General features: G+C 54.3%; 1 protein-coding gene across 1 annotated transcript in view; it reads right to left on the reverse strand.

Moving 5' to 3' along the window:
- Window positions 1-331: 331 nt before the first annotated feature.
- Window positions 332-21,408, reverse strand: part of MXRA5 (matrix remodeling associated 5) — a 29,604-nt gene continuing 8,527 nt past the window's right edge. Inside the window, exons 5-7 of the mRNA XM_052663183.1 lie at window positions 15,569-20,563; window positions 10,175-11,075; window positions 332-2,341 (exon numbers count right to left, since the gene is read on the reverse strand). Of these exons, the coding sequence (XP_052519143.1) occupies window positions 433-2,341; window positions 10,175-11,075; window positions 15,569-20,563 (7,805 nt within the window). The 3' untranslated portion in view covers window positions 332-432. The remainder of the gene's footprint in view (window positions 2,342-10,174; window positions 11,076-15,568; window positions 20,564-21,408) is intronic.

Raw genomic sequence — 21,408 nt, forward strand, 5'->3', positions numbered from 1 at the left:
CTCTGCAACCCCATGGACTGCAGCACGCCAGGCCTCCCCTGTCCTTCACCATCTCCCCGGAGTTTGCTCAAACTCATGTCCATTGAGTCTGTGATGCCATCCAACCATCTCATCCTCTGTCACCCTCTTCTTCTTTAGCTTTCAGTCTTCCTGTCACTCCACTGTAGCCCGAGACAAACCCTTTTCGAGCTCTGACCTTCTGGCCCCAGCTGTGACACCCCCCCCCCCCCCCCACCCAAAGCAGGCTTCATTTTAACTTCCTAAGCGATCGCAACCCACTCCAATATTTTCGCCTGGAGAATCCCATGCACAGAGGGGCCTGGCAGGCTACAGTCCAAGGGGTGTGGGTTGCAGAGAGTCCCGCAGGACTGAACATGAACACTTTCGCTTTCAGGCGACCTAGGTGGAGGCCTCGCCGCCCAGCGTGGCGTTTCAGTAGATGTGGACGTAGGTGGTCTTAGAGTCGCTGCCCAGGAGGTTTTTCGCAGTGCATTTGTAGAATCCAGCGTCTCTCTGGGTGGCCTGCTGGACGGTTAGGGACCCCTGCGGGTGCAAGAATCTGTTGCCATAGAGACGCGGCTGCGTCCCCGCGGTGAGATGAGACTTGTCCGGCAGCTCCCAGCTTATCTCGGCTTTGGGGATACCCATGGCCATGCAGTTCATCTTGACGACGCTGCCGGGGCGGGCGTAGATGACCGGCGTGGGTTCGCTGGTGATCCGCGGAGGATAGGCGATGACGATCACCGGCACGCTGACGACGGAAGGGCCGTGTTCACCGTCTGCGTGGCACACGTAGGTGCCCCGGTCGAAGACGGAGGCATCCTGCACGGTGAGGGTGCCGTTCTCCCAGAGGGCGAAGCGTCCCCGCACCTGCGGGCCCTCCAGCACCACGCCGCTGGGCAGCGTCCAGGAGGGGCGCGTCCCCCGGGCGCCCGGGGGTACGCAGGGCAGCCGCAGGGTCTCCCCATTGACGATGCTGACCAGGTTGTGGTAGCGCTTGCTCGTCTCGGGCTTCAGCCCCACCTTCAGGGACACCAGCCTCTCCGTGTGGCCCGCCGAGTTGCTGGCCACGCAGCGGTAGGCGCCGGCGTCCTCGGACGAGAGGCCGCTGACGTGCAGCCGGCCGTCCCCCTTGTGGAAGAACCTGTGTAGCCGCTGGCCGCTGCGCAGCTCCGTCCCGTTGGGCAGGGCCCACAGCAGCGCGGGCGTCGGGGTGCCCGTGGCCGAGCAGTTGAGGCTGATGGTGTGGCCGGCCATGGCTGTGATCTTCTCGCTGACCGGGTCGTGGAAGACGGGCTTCTCCAGCGGCTCCAGGACGGTGAGCTGGACCACCAGGCGGGCCTCCCCGCCCTCGTTGCGCCCGATGCACGCCAGCTGCACCGAGTCGCTCATCCGCACGCTCTTGATGTCCAGGGTTCCATTGCGATGGATGGTGATGCGGTTTCCGTAGTAGGGGGCGGGGAGGACGACGCCCTCGGGGAAGGCCCAGAGCACGCGCGGCGCGGGCACGCCTTCCGCCCTGCAGTCGATGAGCTTGCGGCTCCCGCCGGGGGCCACCTCCCGCACCGTGGTGATGGCCTCGGGGTAGCCGTTGATGGTGGGTGGCTGCACGTGGACATGGATCCAGACGGTCTTCCGGTCCTCCCCGGCACTGTTCCTGACCACGCACGTGTAGTTGCCGCTGTCGGAGCGCTGGGCCTTTTGGATGAGGAGCGTGCCGTCCTCGTAGACCTGGTATTTGTCGGACGAGGCGGGGATGAGCCGGTGGGTGGGAGACAGCCAGGTGACCCTGGGCGCGGGCTCCCCTCGAGCCTCGCAGGCCACGGAGACCACGTCCCCGTAGGGCACGTGGATGACCGCGTACGTCTTGTTGCGGATGGCGGCCGGCTCGCTGACCACCTTGACGCGCACGTGCATCTCGTCCTTGCCGACCTGGTTTTCGGCGAAGCACGTGTAGTCGCCTTCCTCCCGCGGGCCCACCTCGTTGAAGTAGAGCGTCCCGTTGTGGAATACCACGTAACGCTTGGCCCGCCCGCCGCTGTCGTCCGCCTGCACGAAGGAGTTGACCAGGCTCCCGTCCGGGAGGCTCCAGGAGATCTCGGGGTTGGGGAGCCCCGTGGCCAGGCAGTCCACCTTGAGGTCGCCCCCGTACAGGACCTGGTGGTCGTTGGCTTCCTTGCGCTGGATCTTGGCGGCTTTCATGAGCACGTTCACCTTGAGCGCCACGAAGTCGTCGCCCACCTTGTTCCGGGCGACGCACAGGTAATCCCCCGCGTCTTTGTCGGTGACCGATGTCACCACCAGCGTCCCGTTGGTGAACGCCTTGATCCTGGTGTCGAAGCTGACGGGAGGGAAGAAGAAAAGGAGGAAGAAAGTCAGTCTCCCAAATGCTTCCTCTCGCCTGGCTTGAGAGCATCAAAGCCTGACAGAAACTTGGGGTTCTGAGAATTACCGATGCTCAGGCTGGTTGTTGATAGTCACTGAGTCATGTCCAACTGTTTGCAACCCTGTGGACTGTCACCTGCCAGGCTCTCCTGTCCACGGGATTCTCCAGGCAAGAAGACTGCAGGGGGCTGCCATGCCCCTTCTCCAGGGGATCTTCCCCACCCAGGAATCGAACCCGCCTCTCCTGCATCGCAGGCGGATTCTTTACCTCTGAGTCGCCTACTCTGTGGGGTTCTCCAGGCAAGAATACTGGAGCGGGTTGCCATGCCCTTTCTCCAGGGGATCTTCCCCACCCAGGGATCCAACTCGCATCTCCTGCACTGGAAGGCGGATTCTCTACTGCTGAGTCACCAGGGAAACTCCATCAGTACACAAGGCTGCCACTCAAAACGTCAGATGGTTTTTGCAGCCGAGAGGGGACACGACCCAAACACAGAAGCAATTTATTTACCATGAATAAGAACTTCCCGGTGGAGCCTGCCCTCTGGCTGGCCCAGCCACGGATTCAGAGATGTGAAATGCAGCCTACGACATCAACCCTGTTAGTGTGTGTGTGTGGGTCAAATATTTGCATGCTGGCCAGTGTGGTGCTTAGGGGAATGATAAAATCAGATCAAATGCTACAATCACAGACAGAATGAATATGCATTAACCTTAGGAAGAGGTGAAATTTTTCCTAAAGAAAGCACTTTACGGACGATTTCTACCGTTGACAATTCTTATGCTGCTGGACTGAACTGTGAGGCAAACAGGGAAGCAAAGCGGTGACACCATGGGTCACGGAGGTGTGGTGATCTGAAGAGTTTCGACGCTAAGGTAGGATGCTTCAGAACTTGATGCTGTTGGCCTGTGGTTTCTTCTCTACAATGTGTCAATGTCAGTGTGCTAAGCGGTTCAGTCATGTCTGACTATTTGCAACCCCCAAAGACTGTAGCCCGCCAGGCTCCTCTGTCCATGGGATTTTCCGGGCAAGAATACTGGAGTGGGTTGCCATTTCCTTCTCCATAAAGCTTACAGACCCTCACCAGCTCTCACTCCCCACATTTCTCCACGCAGTAGACCTACATTCACACGCTGCTGAGTTATTATGTAAGAAAAAAATTTTTTTCAGCATAAAGGGGCAACATGGAAAGAAAGATGGAAATAGTTACCCTAGGTACAGGACATTTTTATAAACATATATTGGCATCTCCGCCAGCAGTGCAAAGCTAATGCTACAAATAACGGGTTAAGACATTTGGGAAGTTGCTACTTTAAAAGTGTCCAGCATCCGAATTACTTATAAATGACCATTCTGGCTTCTGTAGGGGGAACTTGAATATTCACCCTTAAATACTTCCTGTACACTGCCTCATTCTCATAGCATGTATGGAATGGTTAATTTAAAAAAAAATGCCTATGATGGAATTCAACCTGACAACCTCATTGGTGCTGTTGTTAAGTCATGGCTGACTCCTTAGAGACACCAGGGACTGCAGCCCGCCAGGCTCTTCTCTCCATGGGATTTCCCATGGCAAGTATACTGGAGTGGGTTGCCATGCCCCTTCTCCAGGGGATCTTCCCGACCCAGGGATCAAACCCAGCTCTTCCTGCACTGCAGAGAGATTCTTTACCAACTGAGCTAGAAGCACCTATTGACAAGGACCGAAACAACTGTTTTTTCTGGCCATGAGAAAGAGAGTCAAGTCTACGTGAATTCGTCGGTCACTGGAGAGCAGTGAAGACAGAGATGTTTTAATGTGTCTTGGAGTCAGACTCCAGAAATGTATACAGTAGCACATGGCTGAAAAACATTTAGAAACGCCTATGGCAGCAAATCCTAGCCTTGGTCACAATCAGAATCAACAGGGCAAGCTTGAAAAAGGCGCCTGGCTCCACCGCACAGGAGACTTGGCTTCAAGATGCCAAAGTCCAATATCTGTTTTTTTTTTTTTTTTTTTTAAACAATCCCAGCGTGTAGGCAGGGCAGAGAGCCTGCTCCTTTATAAAACTCCCATGGGCTGTTTAATGACACTTTTTTTTTTTTCTTCTGAGAATGTAATTAGCCAGAAGCTGGGAATAATGAAGCTACAGAGACCGCCGTTTATGATTTACAGCGAGAAGCTGCAGAACGGCCCCCATCGACGTTGGAATGACCATCCTTCATCTCAGCGTCCGTTCCACACTTGCCTCAGCCTTGCCAATGTCAATGGAAAACAGGCCTCTGCGTGGCAGGACACCGGCCCAGCTGGAAGATGTTCTGCGGAAAACTGGGTACGTGGTATTCCAGATCGACTGTGCAAAAGTTCGCGAGGTACCACCCAGCTGCCTGAAGTTAAAATATACAGGCTGGGAGAATGCGACGGCAACATTTTCCTGCACTGGAAGGAGACTGGACGGCTGCACAGAACCCTGGATGCTGCTTTTTTTTGGTCCTGTCCCCGGGGAGGAACCCACACCGAGCTGCCCGGCTCTGCAGGCTGAAGAGCCGGGGAAGGGGGGGTTTCAACACGGTGTCATGGGCGTGGCTTTGCCTCCCTGCTGCCAACCACTGTCTCTCTCCTCTGCAGCTTGAAACACTGAACAAAGAGACGGTGGCTTTGGGAGGAGCTAGCCCAGGACTTTGCAGCTTCGGCACTACTGATATCAGGGGCTGGGTGCCTGTCCACGGGGGGCGTCCTGCGCACGGCGGGGTTTGGGGCAGCTCGCCTGATCTGCACTAATTAAACAGCAGCATGGATGGATGGATGGATGGGTGGAGGGATGGATGGAGGGATGGAGGGATAGATGTATGCATGTATGCATTGATGGACAGATAGATGTATGCATGGATGGATGGATGGATGGATGGACGATGGATGGATGGATGGATGATGGAGGGATGGATGGATAGATGGAGGGATGGATGGAGGGATAGATGTATGCATGTATGGATGGAGGGATAGATGGATGGATGGAGGGATGGATGGATGGATGGATGCATGGATGATGGATGAATAGATGGATAGATGGATGCATGGGTAAATAGACATGGATGGATGGATGGAGGGATGGATGATGGATGGATGGATGGAGGGATAGATGGATGCATGGATGATGGATGAATAGATGGATAGATGGATGCATGGGTAAATAGACATGGATGGATGGATGGAGGGATGGATGATGGATGGATGGATGGAGGGATAGATGGATGGATGGATGGAGAGATAGATGGATGGATGGATAGATGTATGCATGTGTGCATTGATGGACAGATAGATGTATGCATGGATGGATGGATGGATGGATGATGGATGGATGGATGGATGATGGATAGATGGATGGATGGATGATGGATGGATGGATGGATGGATAATGGATGGATGGATAGATGGGTGGATAGATGGAGGGATGGATAGATGGATGGATGGATAGATGGGTGGATAGATGTATGCATGTCTGTATGGATAGATAGCTGCATGGATGGATGGATGCATAGATGTACGTATGTATGCACTGATGGACAGATAGATGTATGCATGGATGGATGGATGGATGGATGGATGGACAGATAGATGGACAGATGTATGTATGTATGGATGGATGTATATATGTATGCATGTATGGATGGATAGATGGATGGATGTATGGACGTATGGATAGATGGATGGATGGATGGTTGGACGGATGGATGGGTAGACAGGCATATATATGTATGTATGTATGATTGTATGTATGTATGTATGATTGTATGTATGTATGGATAGATGGATAGATGTGTAGATATATAGATGGATGCATGGATGGATGGATGGATGATGGATGGATGGATGGAGGGAGGGATAGATGGAGGGATGGATGGATAGATGGATGCATGGGTAAATAGACGTGGATGGATGGATGGGGGGATGGATGGATGGACGGATAGATGGATGGATGGATGGATAGATAGATGGATGGATGAATAGATGGATAGATGGATGGATGGATGAATAGACGGATAGATGGATGGATGGCTAAATAGACATGGATGGATGGAGGGATAGATATATGCATGTATGCATTGATGGACAGATAGATGTATGCATGGATGGATGGATGGAGGGAGGGAGGGATAGATGTATGCATGGATGGATGGATGGATGATGGATGGATGGATGGATGGATGGAGGGATAGATGTATGCATGTATGGATGGAGGGATAGATGGATGGATGGAGGGATGGATGGATGGATGGATGCATGGATGATGGATGAATAGATGGATAGAGGGATGCATGGGTAAATAGACATGGATGGATGGATGGAGGGATGGATGATGGATGGATGGATGGATGGAGGGATAGATGGATGGATGGATAGATGTATGCATGTGTGCATTGATGGACAGATTGATGTATGCATGGATGGATGGATAGATGGAGGGATGGATGATGGATGGATGGATGATGGATGGATGGATAGATGGAGGGATAGATGGATGGATGGATGGAGGGATAGATGTATGCATGTATGCATTGATGGACAGATAGATGTATGCATGGATGGATGGATGGATGGATGGACGATGGATGGATGGATGGATGGATGATGGATGGATGGATGGATGGATGGAGGGATGGATGCATGCATGTAAGTATGGATAGATAGATGCATGAATGGATGGATGCAAAGATGTACGTATGTATGCACTGATGGACAGATAGATGTATGCATGGATGGATGGATGGATGGATGGATGGATGGATAGATGGATGGATGGATGGATGGATGATGGATGGATGGATGGATGGATGGATAGATGGGTGGATAGATGTATGCATGTCTGTATGGAAAGATAGCTGCATGGATGGATGGATGCATAGATGTATGTATGTATGCATTGATGGACAGATAGATAGATGTATGCATGGATGGATGGATGAATAGATAGATAATTAGACAGCCACTTAAGCTAGGTCAGGGTTTCTCAGCCTGGTTTTCTCCCCACTCTCTGATGTGGGGCATCTTCTGCACTGTGGGGTGTGGAGGAGCATCCCTGGTCTCTACTCACCAGGTCCAGGAGCACCCCCTGGCAAATTGTGACAACCAGAAATGTCTCTGGATATTGTCAGATGTCCCTTCAGGGCCACGTCATCCCTGGTAGAGAACCACAGCTAGAGATAGATGGATGGATGATGGATGGATGATGGGTGGATGGACAGATGTATGTATGGATGGATAGATGGATGGACAGATAGTTAGATACATGTATGGATGGATAGAGAGATGGATGGATGTATGGACGTATGGATAGATGGATGGATGGATGGATGGGTAGACAGACATATGGATGGATGGACGGATGGATGGATAGATGTATGTATGTATGTATGTATGGATAGATGGACAGATGTATGCATGTATGGATGGATGGATGGATGACTGTGTGGAAAGATGGATGGATGGGTGGTTGGGTGGTTGGATGTATGGATGGATGGATGGGTAGACACACATATGGATGGATGGATGGATGGACAGATGTATGTATCTATGGATGTATATATGTATGCATGTATGGATGGATAGATGGATGGATGTATAGATGTATGGATGGATGGCTGGATGGATGGGTAGACAGACATATGGATGGATGGATAGATGTATGTATGTATGTATGGATAGATGGATGGATGGATGGATAGATAGATGGATGTATAGATGGATGGATAGATGGTTGGACAGATAGTTAGATACATGTATGGATGGAGAGATGGATGGATGTATGGACGTATGGATAGATGGATGGATGGATGGATGGGTAGACAGACATATGGATGGATGGACGGATGGATGGATGTATGTATGTTTGTATGTATGTATGTATGGATAGATGGACAGATGTATGTATGTATGGATGGATAGATGGATGGATGTATAGATGTATGGATAGATGGATGGATGGATGGTTGGACGGATACATAAATGCATGTATGGTTGGATAGAGAGATGGATGGATGTATGGACGTATGGATAGATGGATGGATGGATGGTTGGATGGATAGGTGGGTAGACAGGCATATGTATGTATGTATGTATGGATGGATGGATGTATGGATAGATGGATGGATGGATGGATGGATGTATATATGTATGCATGTATGGATGGATAGATGGATGGATGTATGGACGTATGGATAGATGGATGGATGGATGGTTGGATGGATGGGTGGGTAGACAGGCATATGTATGTATGTATGGATGGATGGATGGATGTATGGATAGATGGATGGATGGATGGATGGATGTATATATGTATGCATGTATGGATGGATAGATGGATGGATGTATGGACGTATGGATAGATGGATGGATGGATGGTTGGACGGATGGATGGGTAGACAGGCATATATATGTATGTATGTATGATTGTATGTATGTATGTATGATTGTATGTATGTATGGATAGATGGATGGATGTATGGATAAATGGATGGATGTGTAGATATATAGATGGATGGATGGATGGATGGTTGGACAGAGAGATGTACGGATGGATAATTAGACAGTCTCTCGTGCCAGCTGAGGGTTTCTCAGCCTCAGCCCACCTGACACCCGGACTGGCCGGCTCTCTGATGTGGGGCGTCCTGGGCACCATGCGGTGTGGAGGAACGCCCCTGGTCTCCACCCACCCTGTGCCGGGAGCCCCGCTTCCCCGCTGCTGAAGTCACATCAACCAAAAATGGCTCTCCAAATTGCCCAGAGTTCCCCGGGGGCACAAAATCCCCCTTGGGTTCAGACCCATCTCTCCAGATTCGTACATGTGGGGCTCGAAGACAGGGCAACAAGGCAAGGTGCATTTCCTTGTAGCCAAAATGAACTCCAAGGATTTCAAATGCGCGACCTTTCTGCTGCCACAGTGCCTTTCAGTCTTTCTTCCCCTCCTTTCGTTCTGTTGATACATTTTAACATAACATCTGGAGCGTCTATGTGTTTTGTTGAAATTCGATTATAGAAAAAGAAGGGAAACTGCTTTTTATCTCTTCTTGAGTTGTTGCTATTGAGTCGATCAGTTGTGTCCAACTCTGGAACCCCATGGACTGAAACTCGCCAGGCTCTTCTGTCTGTGGGATTCTCCAGGCAAGAATACTGAACTGGGTTGTCACGCCCTTCTTAGGGGAATCTTCCCGACCTAGGCAGTGAACCCAGGTCCCCTGCATTGCAGACGGATTCTTTACCAGCTGAGCCACCAGGGAAGCTCAAGGATACTGGAGTGGGTAGCCTGTCCCTTCTCCAGCGGATCTTCCTCACCCAGGAATCGAATCAGGGTCTCTCCTGCATTGCAGGCAGATTTTTCACCAACTGAGCTACCAGCGAAGCCCATTCATTCCAGACAAGGAGTTGTTCGTTTTTCTGTCTGACCCCACAAAAAGGTGTCTCCCCAGATCCCAATCATTGGAAAAGACCCTGATGCTGGGAAAGACTGAGGGCGGGAGGAGAAGGGGACGGCAGAGGAGGAGATGGCTGGACGGCATAACCGACTCAATGGACTTGAGTTTGAGTAAACTCCGGGAGTTGGTGATGGACAGGGAGGCCTGGCGTGCTGCGGTGCATGGGGTCGCAAACAGTCGGACACGACTGACCGACTGAACAACAAAATTCCAACTGGAGATGGAGGGAGGCGTCCCAAGAAGAAAACTGCAAGGGGAGGCGCGCGTAGGTGTTCCCGGGGGCGCGCGGAGGTGCCCGGGGAATGAAGGCGAGTCCGGAGCGCCCCCGTACGTACGTACCTGAAAAGTGCGTCGATCATCCGCTTGGATGGCAGCCTCCAGACGATGCGCGGCCAGGGGTCCCCGGAGGCGCTGCAGTCCAGGCGGAGGGTGCCGCCGTAGCGCACGTCGGTCCTCGGCGGGGAGGCGCCGGTGATGCGCGCGTTGGCGGCCGCACGCCGCACCAGGAGCTGCACGGTTCGGCGCGCCGAGCCCACCAGGTTGGCGGCCACGCACTCGTAGCGCCCGCTGTCCTGGGGTGCCAGGCTGCGGATATAGAGGGTCCCGTTGGGGAAGACGAAGAGGTTGCCGTGGACGAACTGCGAGGGGCGGATCTGGGTGCCGTCGCGGAGCACCCAGCGCACGCTGGGCAGGGGCGCGGCGCGGGCCGTGCAGTGGATGTGGATGCTAAGGCCGGGCGGCAGCGAGATGTTCTCGGCCTTCTCCTGGTGGATGACCGGGGGCAGGGCCGCCACGTGCAGGCGGATGGCCAGGCTGTCGGCGCCCGCCGCGTTGCTCGCCACGCACTTGTAGACGCCCCTGTCTTGGAAGGACGCCTCCTTGATGCTCAGCGTCCGGTTCTCGTGCAGCGTGACCCTGCCCTCCACGGGGGACACGGTCTGCCACACGCGCCCGTCGGGGAAGACCCAGGAGATCTGCGGCGCCGGGGTCCCCTTGGCCAGACACTCCATGGCGATGGTGTCGCCCAGGTAGACGGTGACGTCCTTGTAGTGGGAGGCCAGGATCTGGGGCTGCTGCACCGTGACCGACAGGAGGACCACCCTGCGGTCGGCGCCATGCAGGTTTTTGGCGGTGCACATGTACTGCCCGCGGTCCTGCACCTGGACGCCCCGGATGACGAAAGTGCCGTTCTTCAGGACCTCGAACCGCTGCAGTCTGGTGTTGGGCGTCATCAGAGCGCCTGGAATTCAAAAAATAGCTGCCGTCACATGCAATGTACACTGAGCCCTTTCCACAAGGATGGAATAAAGAGTGTTAGTTAATGGATCTGTGCGTTGCAGCTGCCCAGGCGCTAAGTCGTGTCCAGCCCTTTGCGACCCCCCCACTGGACTGTAGCCCGCCAGGTTCCTCGGTCCGTGGGATTCTTCCAGGTAGGAACACTGGAGAGGGTTGCCATTTCCTTCCTCCACGGGATTTTCTACACGTAGGGACTGAACCTGAGTCTCCTCCATTGGTAGGCATGTTCTTTCCCACTGAGCCATCACGGAAACCCTTTAATCTGATGCTCCTCTTTATGTCCAAACAGCAAAAAAAAAAAAAAAAAAAAAAGCAAAAGGCCCAATCCCCAGGACTTGCTCTAATCTCATTTGTGTGCATGTGCTAAGTCACTTCAGTCGTGTCCAACTCTCTGTGACCCCGTGGACTGCAGCCCGCCAGGCTCCTCTGTCCGTGGGATTCTCCAGGCAAGAAGACGGGAGTTGGGTTGCCGGGCCCTTCACCAGGGGATCTTCCCCACCCAGGGATCGAACTGGGGTCTTCTGCACTGGCAGGGGGGTTCTTTACCACTAAGACACGTGCGAAGCCCTTTAATTTATTGACTTCTCCCCTTTAGGTCCACACAGCAAAGAGCAAAAGACCCACCCCTCCAGAACGCACGCGATTGTGGAGGTACTGGGGGTGGGTCTTTTTGCCTTTGCTGTTTGGTGTCGCAGAGAGTTGGACACGACTTAGCACTACTACGCCATGTATTTCTTTCCCCCTTAAAATGTGCTGCAGTCCATGGGGTTGCAAAGAGTCGGACACGCCTGGGCGACTGAACTGAACTGAAGTGACGGATGATAAATCCTGCAGAGGGTGTGGAGAGAAGGGACGCCTCTTGCGGTGTCGGTGGCAATGGAAGCTGATAACAACCACTATGGACAAGAGCATGGAGACTCCTTGAAAAACGAAACACAGAACTAGATATGACACAGCAATCTCGCTCCTGGGCATATACCCCGAGAAAACCATAACTCAAAACAAACAAACGAACAAAAAACACATGGACCACAGCCTTCACGCAGCAGTGTTTACAGTAATGACATGCAGGCAACCTGAGTGTCCATCGACAGATGAACGGATAAACAAGACGTGGTACACACACACAGACACACACACACACACAATGGGATATTACTCAGCCATGAAAAGGAACGAAATCGAGTCCTTTGTAGAGGGGTGGATGAACCTAGAGTCTGTCATACAGAGTGAAGTAAGTCAGAAAGTGAAAGTCACTCAGTGGTGTCCGACTCTCTGCGACCCCGTGGACTATGAAGTCCCAAGAATTCTCCAGGCAAGAAGACTAGAAGTGGGTAGCCTTTTCCCCTCTCCAGGGGATCTTCCCAACCGCAGGGATTGAACCCAGGTCGTCCACACTGCAGGCGGGTTGTTTACCAGCTGAGCCACCAGGGAAGCCCAAGAATACTGGAGTGGGTAGCCTATCCCTCCTCCAGGGGATCTTCCCGACCCAGGAACTGAACTGGGGTCTCCTGCATTGCAGGCGGGTTGTTTATCAGCTGAGCGACCAGGGAAGCCCAAGAATACTGGAGTGGGTAGCCTATCCCTCCTCCAGGGGATCTTCCCGACCCAGGAACTGAACTGGGGTCTCCTGCATTGCAGGCGGGTTGTTTACCAGCTGAGCGACCAGGGAAGCCCAAGAATACTGGAGTGGGTAGCCTATCCCTCCTCCAGGGGATCTTCCCAACCCAGGAACTGAACTGGGGTCTCCTGCATTGCAGGCGGGTTGTTTACCAGCTGAGCGACCAGGGAAGCCGTTACCCAGCCACCCCGGTGTTCACTGCAGCACTGTTGACAAGAGCCGTGACCCAGAAGCAACCTAAGTGTCCATCCACAGAGGAGTGCATAAAGGTGTGGTACACACACAGTGGAATATTACTCAGCCACGGAAAGGAACAAAGCTGAGCCTGCTGCAGAGATGCAGCGGAACCTAGAGTCTGTCGTACAGAGGGAAGGAGGTCAGAAAGAGAAAACCAGATATGGTAATACTAACGCCTACATATGGAATCTGGAAAGGCGGTCCTGATGAACCTGTTTGCAGGGCAGGAACAGAGGTGCAGATGGAGAGAAGGGGCGACAGGTGGGCACAGCGGCTGAAGGAGAAGGTGGGGCGAATCGGGAGAGCAGCGCTGAGATACACACACGACCGTGTGTGAGACAGACAGACAGAGGGAAGCTGGCGTGTAGCCCAGGGAGCTCAGCTCGGGGCTCTCTGACGACCTAGATGGGAGGCTGGGGGCAGGGAGGGAGGCTCAAGAGGGAGCAGATATATGGATACTTATAGCTGATTCACATTGCTGTACAGGAGAAACCAACACAGAATTATGTAAAGCAATTATATTCAAAAAAAAAAAAAAGTGGAGCTAACTAGGAACAGCGTTAGTCACTCAGTCGTGTCGGATTCCTTGTGACCCCCGTCAACTGTATCCCACCAGGCTCCTCTGTCCATGGGGACTCTCCAGGCAAGAATACTGGAGTGGGTTGCCGTGCCCTGCTCCAAAGGAAAAGCTGGTGCTAAGAAGCAGAATCCCGGTCAGGTAGAAGAAGATGCATGATGGTCTCGGGAGGAGGCGTGGTCCAGGGACACTCTACGATGGAACAAGGTACAGAGGACGCTGAGGACGAATGCAAATGGGGTCTCTTCAGTGGAGGGACACGCCTTCCATCCGAGGCAGAGTCCTTTCAGAATGAAAAACCCCGCGGTGTCCCCCGCTCGCTTCCTCCAGCAAATTCCTCATTAAATCATTAGGGAAGCGTTTGGCGTCCGGCACGGAGCCTACCAGAGATGTCAGTAACCCGCCTGCGCCCAGCACCTCTTCTCACAACTGGAAAACGTCCAGCATACGCGAGGTTAGCAGAGACATCGGTCACTTCCTGGGTTATCCACATGGCAGATGGAGGGGGAAAAAAACAAAACAAAACCCAAGCTCCTGAACCGAATCCAAGCCTGAAGGACACCGCTGTGCTCGAGACAGGAGGGAAGACAAAGAGGAAAAGGGAGGTACGTTCACGGAGACTGCAGGGCCGAAATAGAAACTCAGATTTGTGGACACAGCAGAGAAATGAGACGGTGGGATGAGCCGAGAAAGGAACGCTGACATATATACCCCACACGTGTAAAATACAGACAGAGACTGGCAAGCTTCTAAATAACACAGGGACCTCAGCTCGGTGCTCTGCCATGACCTAGAGGGGCGGTCATCATGTTTAGTTCCTCGCGTCGCCTAGAATCTGGACATCCAAGCAGATGGGTCGTTTTGGAGGAAGCAAAGTGGTCTTTGCAGCACCCCGGCCTGCCAAGTAGAGACCGTTGTACGGACCCTTGTTATATGGGCTGAATTTTGTCCTTCCGCCATCAATTCCTATGCTGGAGTTGGACCCGTCCCCTGCCCCCCACCGCTGCCCCTAGAAGCTCAGAATGCAGCTATGCTTGGAGATGGTCTTTAAAGAGGGGATGAAGGTAAAAAATGAGGTCTTCGAGGATGTGTCCTGATCCCATAGGGCTGGGGTTCTGATAAAAAGAGGACATGAGGACACACAGACGGATGATCACGTGAGGAGAGGCCACTGACACGCCGAAGAGGATTCAGGAGGAATTAGCCCTGCTGTCACCTGGATCTTGGACTTCCAACCTCCCAAACGGTCAGAAAATAAGTTGGCTGCTCCAGCCGCCCCGTGTAGGGTGCTCAGTGATGGCAGACGGAGCTGATTCATTGAAATCACAGCTCTAGGTTCAAAGCAAACCAATGCCCGCCGAGCTGAGACCAAACTCCAGCGACCTTCCAAGCCAGTGGGGGGATGCAGCGGGCTTCCCCTCACCCTCCCTTCCTGCAAGCCCCTCATGGCTTGCGGATGACTTCTGTACCGAACCTTAAGGGGATAAGGCAAGAGGTTCCTGTGCGGAACATTTCTAAGCCTCGGGTTCTCATCATTTAGTCGCTAAGTCACATCTGATGCTTTGCGGCCTCGTGGACTGTAGCCCGCCACCCTCCTCTGTCTGTGGGATTCTCCAGGCAAGAATACTGGAGTGGGTTGCCATGCCCTTCTCCAGGGGATCTTCCCGACCTACGGATGGAACCCGCGTCTCCTGCACTGGCAGGCAGATTCTTTACTTCTGAGCCCCCCGGGAAGCCCTAAGTCCCGCTTAGGAGTGCTACGTGTTTCCACGGCTGCTTTAAAAAACAAAAAAAACCTCACACCCTTGTTCATTTTTTTACTCCCCCGTCTCTGTGAAGGGATACACCCGTCGATAAGATTCTCTGGAGTCCTTTCCCATCACGCCTACCTGTTGTCCTCTTCTGAGAGTCTCTGCTTCTACGTGGACTTCTTATGCTCAAGGAACTGACCCCTCTTCACCTACCAGCCCCGCTTAGGACGCCCGATGTGTAAAGGCCCTACCTGTGGACAGCTTGGTCCAAGTCACGAAGGGCTTGGGCTTCCCCGTGGCCTCACAGGGGAATGTGACGTCCGTCTCTGCGGTGACGGTCATGGCCTGCGGGGATTTGGTGACGATCTGCGGCTTTTCCCCGAGCGTCCAGAATTTGGACGCAGGCGGCCCTCCGGCAGAGAGGAGCTTTCCGCTGCCGTGATGGAAGCTTCTGGAGGGCGGGGCGGAAGACATCGCGAAGGGGATGGAACTCCGGGTGGAGGAGACTGGGGGGATGGTCCGTACGTTGGTGGACGGGAGCGCTGTGGTCCTGGGGGGGTGCAAGACGGGAGGCGCTGGGGGCCCCAGGTCCATGTGGAAGATGCTCTGAGAGTGTATTCTAGTGTAAGGACCTACATCGACCTTCCTGTCTCTCAACGCTGGGGCTGGAGAGCTGGGTCCCTGAGGTTTTGGGGTACCTCCTAACTGGGGGAAAGAGACGGTCCTGTTGATAAAGAAAGGGAATCTTCCGCCGGGAAGAGGAGGCGTTCTCGAATTCGGAAGCTTGCCCACGGGGTCTCTTCTTAGATCGGGCAGGTGGTTATTTGCAAACGATCTCGAGCTGCCCTGGAATCGGTCAGCTTCTTGGCCGGTCACCGTACTCGGAACGCTAGGTTTGGACCCAGGCCACGAAACCACCACGGGAGTCGTCGGATAACTCGGTGATCTCGGAGTCGTCGTGTGCCTGCCCTCCGGCCAAACCCTCGACGGGTACGCGGTGACTCCCAGTTTGCGGTTCAGGTGATGAGGGGGCTGGAAGGTGACCGAGTATCTGAAGGGGCTTTGTGTGACCTCGTGCGGGGGTCTCACGGTTCCTCTCGGTGGGATCGGTGTGGCGGGAACTCTGGCTGGTTGGTGGAAAACCGGGACCCTCCCAGCCTCGTCTGGACCGTCTGGAGCACGGGGAAGCACGTTTTTCATTGTACCATCAAACGCTTCCTTTCTTAACGCCTCCTCTGGGGTCAAGGTGAACCTGTCCTGTTCGGAAGAGGGCGTGGATAACTGGTCTGGCTTCACCAGATGCCGAGTGACTTCGTTATTCACGGAAGGCGCTTTGGTTTCTGGGGTACCCACGTAATGGAAGGAGACGTGGTGTTTGGAAGCTTCCCAGGCTGGGGACGTCCCTGAAGTAAGAGGTGGTGTGGGCTCTGTGGTGGTCTCTGCGAAGGGCATCAAAGTTGTGGGTGGGAATGGCGATTCTGGCTCCTCCACCAGGGCATGAGTGGACACGCGACTCTGGGGTGCGATTTCAGAATGGACGGTAGCTTGAGTGGTTTCACGGCCTCTCTGATCACGGATGCTGGTTTCCGCCAGACTCGAGGATGCCTCTACTTTCAGGACGGGGAGAGTTGTTGAAGGAGCCACCCGGTGGGGTTGAAACAGCGTAGAGACCGCTGCTGAAGGAGAAAACTCAGTAAGCAAAGCTAGATCCGCCGACTCTCTCTCAGAGGGTGATTCTGTAACAGCTTCCGAAGGGCTGGTAACAGGTGGGTCTGTGTGTTCCATCCCAGGCTGGGATGCCCCATCCCAGCTCGTCGTTTTTGGAAAGGGAGACGTCAGAGACGCCTCCTTAAACCCTCTCGTATGGGAGACCTCGGCCACAGAAGGTGATGCCGCGTGAGTGAGTGAGCCTCCAGGGACCACGGTTTGATAGTCCCCGAGGTCTGTGACACCATGCTTTTTCATTTCCTCTCCGTCTGACACGGGCTCGCGTGTGACTGGAACGGTCTCTCGGAATCTGCCAGGAGATGAATGCGTTTTGCTGATGCTGGCTGTGCTATAAGCTTCCACGCTGGTTATCTCCCGTGGGTCTCCAGTAGTGAAAGAGACGGTGGTAGGGGAAAGCGCAGCTCGGGAACTGGGGGGGAAAGAGGTTTTATGCTTATCTTCTGGAGAAAGGCTGGGCTTGGACGCAGAAGCCACAGAGCTCAGGGTGGAAGTGATGTATCGGTGTCTGTTGCGCCTCTTGCCCTGTCTCCTGTGTGGGCTGCCCCTGGATACGGGTTCGGCGTGGTCCTCCGTGTCCAAGCGTCCGGCGATACCTAAAGCACTGTTAACCCAGGTCGTAGGAACCAGAGAACTTGCCACGTGAAGGCTTGGAGTCTTCACTTCGGGGACTTGGGTCGGTGGAGTCGAGAAAGCGTCTGTTGGGGCCAACATCGTATGCGGGGTCTGTTTATGGCGGTGTCGGAATTTGTGGGGTCGGAATCGCCTCCTCCCGTGGGGCCTCTTTCGAGAAGGAAGAGTGGTCGGTGCCAACGGTGAAGTGTCCTTTGGGGCTGGTGTGGTCACAGGTGCCGTGGTTGTGTCCTTGCCAAACACGACGCCAAGCGTGGACTCCCCGGGAGGCTGCAAATCAGTGACGCTGTTCACCACTTCCAGCGTCGAGTCAAGCGGAGTGGTCGGGTCTGCGGCTTGCCCATTTCCCTCGACGCTTCTGGAGTCTGCGGGGTGAGCCTCTAGCGTACCCCCTTCCTGAAGTGTCTGAGAAGTGTCCTCCGTGTCCTCGGGAGTCAGTGGGTGGCCTGGAGTGCTTAAACCAGTTTTCACAAGCTGCTGGCTGTCTGTCTGTTCCTGGAGGCGCGTTTCAGCTGGGACGTCAGGGTCCCCTAAGGTGGGGTCTTCAAAAGGCTCAGACGTCCTGGCCTCAGCAACCCACGAGGCGGGAGTTGGCGTGAAGCGTGTGGAGGCCTGCTCTTTCACGGTCTTCTCAGCTGGTTGTGAATTTGTCCCCAGGTCGGGGTAAAAGTAGGTCACAGTCTCAGACTCAGCCAAGGGTACGGCATCCACCGGAGATTCACCCTCAGGGGATGTGGAGTCCGGCACGGATCCAGCATGGAGGGTAGACCAGCTGTCTGTGGCTACGTTTTCCTCGGTGGGCTCTCTGTGTTCCATTTCCAGGGTCTGCAGAGTAGAAGATTCATAAAGTACAGATGCCGGTGTTGTGGCTGGGGTTTGGTTGGAGTCAATTTCAGTGGGAGTTGCACCCACGGTCTTCTCAGAAGAGTCCTCGTCGATAAATTCTTCCGCGGGAGTGCTTGTCACTCTGGGTTCACTACGAATGACTCCGTCGTGGCCAGGTTGGAGCAGAACAGTCCTAGGGGAGGAGACAGCACTGGAAACCTGCTCTTCCTCACCAAATACGGACATATCTCCCGAGGATTCTTCTGCACTGCTCGTGGTCTGCACAGGCGATGCTGAGCCGGGAGCGACGGCGGGCGGAGGTGGCGTCACTTCCTGCCTCGTCAGTGAAGGTGAGCGGACTGTGATGACCTGCGGTCCTTCTGTTCCCTTAGGGAGATTTCTCCCACGGACTCTGGCTAAGATATCTGCCCAGCGTTCTGGATTAATCTGCTTGTTGGCCACGTTTATCCTCCGCCTGGACTCGAAGACTCTGCGGCCTTCAGCGACGTTGGTCTCCGGCTCCTTTGCAGGGTGCTTCCAGGGTTTCAGCTTTCTGCGCCCTTTCCTGGTCTTCTTACCCCCGCCGCCGGCGTCATCTGTTGCTCTGATTAACACCTCTTGGTCCTGCGGGTGGAGGGGCGTCCTTGATGCGTTCTCTTCATCTCCCATGCCGGATCCGCCTTCATCCTCCACGATCCCGCCTCGCCCTCCAGGAAGAATCCTGCCTCCTGGGCGCCCGCGTCTTTTCGGAGACCCCTTCTTGCTCACCTGGACCCCCACCGTAAAATGATCCGCCCCTCGCCGGTTGACTGCCACACATCTGTAGTAACCGCTGTCGCTGCCTTGAACCTTGGGGATGGAAAGAGTGCCGTCGGCCAGCACGTAGGCGTGTGAGGCGTTGGCCATCGCGTTCAGCAGCCTTTTGTTTGGAAGGATCCAGCTGATCTGGGCTTCCGGTACGGCCAGTGCCTGGCAAGGCAGCATCACGGGCTCCCCTGGGTTCTTCTGAACGGTCACCGTATATGCGTCAGGAGGCTGAACAACCGGCGGCTGCACCAGGACCCTGTAGAGCATCTGGTCCGTCTCATCCCTCACCCGAGCGACGCACTGGTAAAGACCAGCATCCGACGGCTGCGTCGACCTGATCTTCAGCCAGCCGCTGGTGAGGACGGAGAACCTGCCGTCGCGGTCTTCCATCGGCGCTTTCACGACGGACCCGTCCGGGAGCACCCAGGAGATGGAGGGGCTCTCGGAGGCCCTCACGTTGCAGCTCAGTTGGCAGGAGCTCCCCTCCAGGACGGTCTGGGCTCTCTGCACGGCTCTGCCGGGCTCAATCATCACCCAGCTTCTGCTCCGAGACAGCCTCGCGTCCTTGGCGGACATGACCAGGGCGTGCTGAGATGAATAGGACAGCACCACCAGTTTGGCCGAGCTCAGACGCCGGTTGAGCTGCAGCTCTATGGACGGCTGCGTGACCCACTCCGGCTCGGCGAGGATGTGGGCCCTGACGCCCGTGTAGTACAGCGTGGTGTCATCGTCGGCATCTTGCGTGTACTGGTAGCCGAGCCTGGGGTCTTTGCCGAGCGCGGGCTCCCGGTGGAGCTTCACGGGGACCTCGCTGTAGTAGGCGATCAGCTTCCAGAGCTTCTCGTAGCTCTGCCGCGTCATGGGACACTCAAAGTCCAAGGCGACTGTGGCGTTGATCTCTACCTCCTGGGGGTCCGTGTGGTTCAAGTGCAGCCTGTACACGTCGGTGGGCTTCTTGATGTCGCAGACCAGGTGGACCGTGTTTCCGTGCTCATCGCTCATGTTCACGGACACGTTCCACCCGGGGAACTGGAACCCGTCCGGGGAGAAGGGGTGGTCGGCATCCTCGTCTTCGTCCTGATCTTCCTCGCTACTCCGGCTCTGGTTCTGTCTCAGCGGGGACTCGATAGAAGGCTTCTGACAGCGGACGTCCTGCAGCTTCCGAAGCTCCTGTCGGTGCCACTTCTTGGGACTGAAGCACGTGGGACAGAGCTGACCCCCTTCGTACGCTTTGTCCTTCTTACACTTGAGGACCCCTGAAACACAGCAGCAGACGAATGAGCTCTAAGTCAGGGACCTGAAGAATGGGCACAGGATGAAGCCTCTATTTGTATCTTTATCACCTGGGTGCATCTCAGCCAAGATTCAAGACCTTACCTACCTGGTGTCCCTGATGTCACCTAGGAGCTTAAATCCATTTAACCCTGTGTGTGCTAACCAAGGGTCTGGGAAGTTCTTGACAGGGAGTACTTTTTAAAAAGATATTGTTAGGGACTTCCTTCGTGGTCCAGTGGCTAAGACTCCATGCTCCCAACGCAGGGGGCCTGGGTTCCATCCCTGGTCAGGGAACTAGATCCCACATGCGGCAAGGAAAAGACATTTTTAAGTTGACAAGGAATCTGTCTCCATACATAGGACGCAATTTTCCTTTTATGAAGGTTCAGGAGAACCTATGTAAGTCTCTGCAAGCCATGAACGTATTTCCAGGTGCTAGAACCAACTGTGGGGCTTCCCTGGTGCCTCACGTGGTAAAGAATCCGCCTGCAATGCAGGAGACTGGGGTTCGATCCCTGAGTCAGGAAGATCCCCTGGAGGAGGAAATGGCAACCCACTCCAGTCTTCTTGCCTGGAGAATCCCACGGACAGAGGAGCCTGGCAGGCTACAGTCCACAGGGTTGCAAAGAGTCGGACACGACTGAGTGATTAACACTTCAGAACCAACTGCTGGCATAACTCATTTCATACTGACCTTTCATAACTAGTTTCTTTTGCAACAATTTTTCATCTCAGGCAGTATTTTCTTTTTTGGATTCACATTCTTACTCTTGGCTTCCTGGACACTCAATCCTCCAGAGTTTTGTCCTTCTCTGGCCAACACTGA

This window comes from Budorcas taxicolor, chromosome X (assembly GCF_023091745.1).
Source record: "Budorcas taxicolor isolate Tak-1 chromosome X, Takin1.1, whole genome shotgun sequence".
In the NCBI taxonomy this organism is placed as follows: Eukaryota; Metazoa; Chordata; class Mammalia; order Artiodactyla; family Bovidae; genus Budorcas; species Budorcas taxicolor.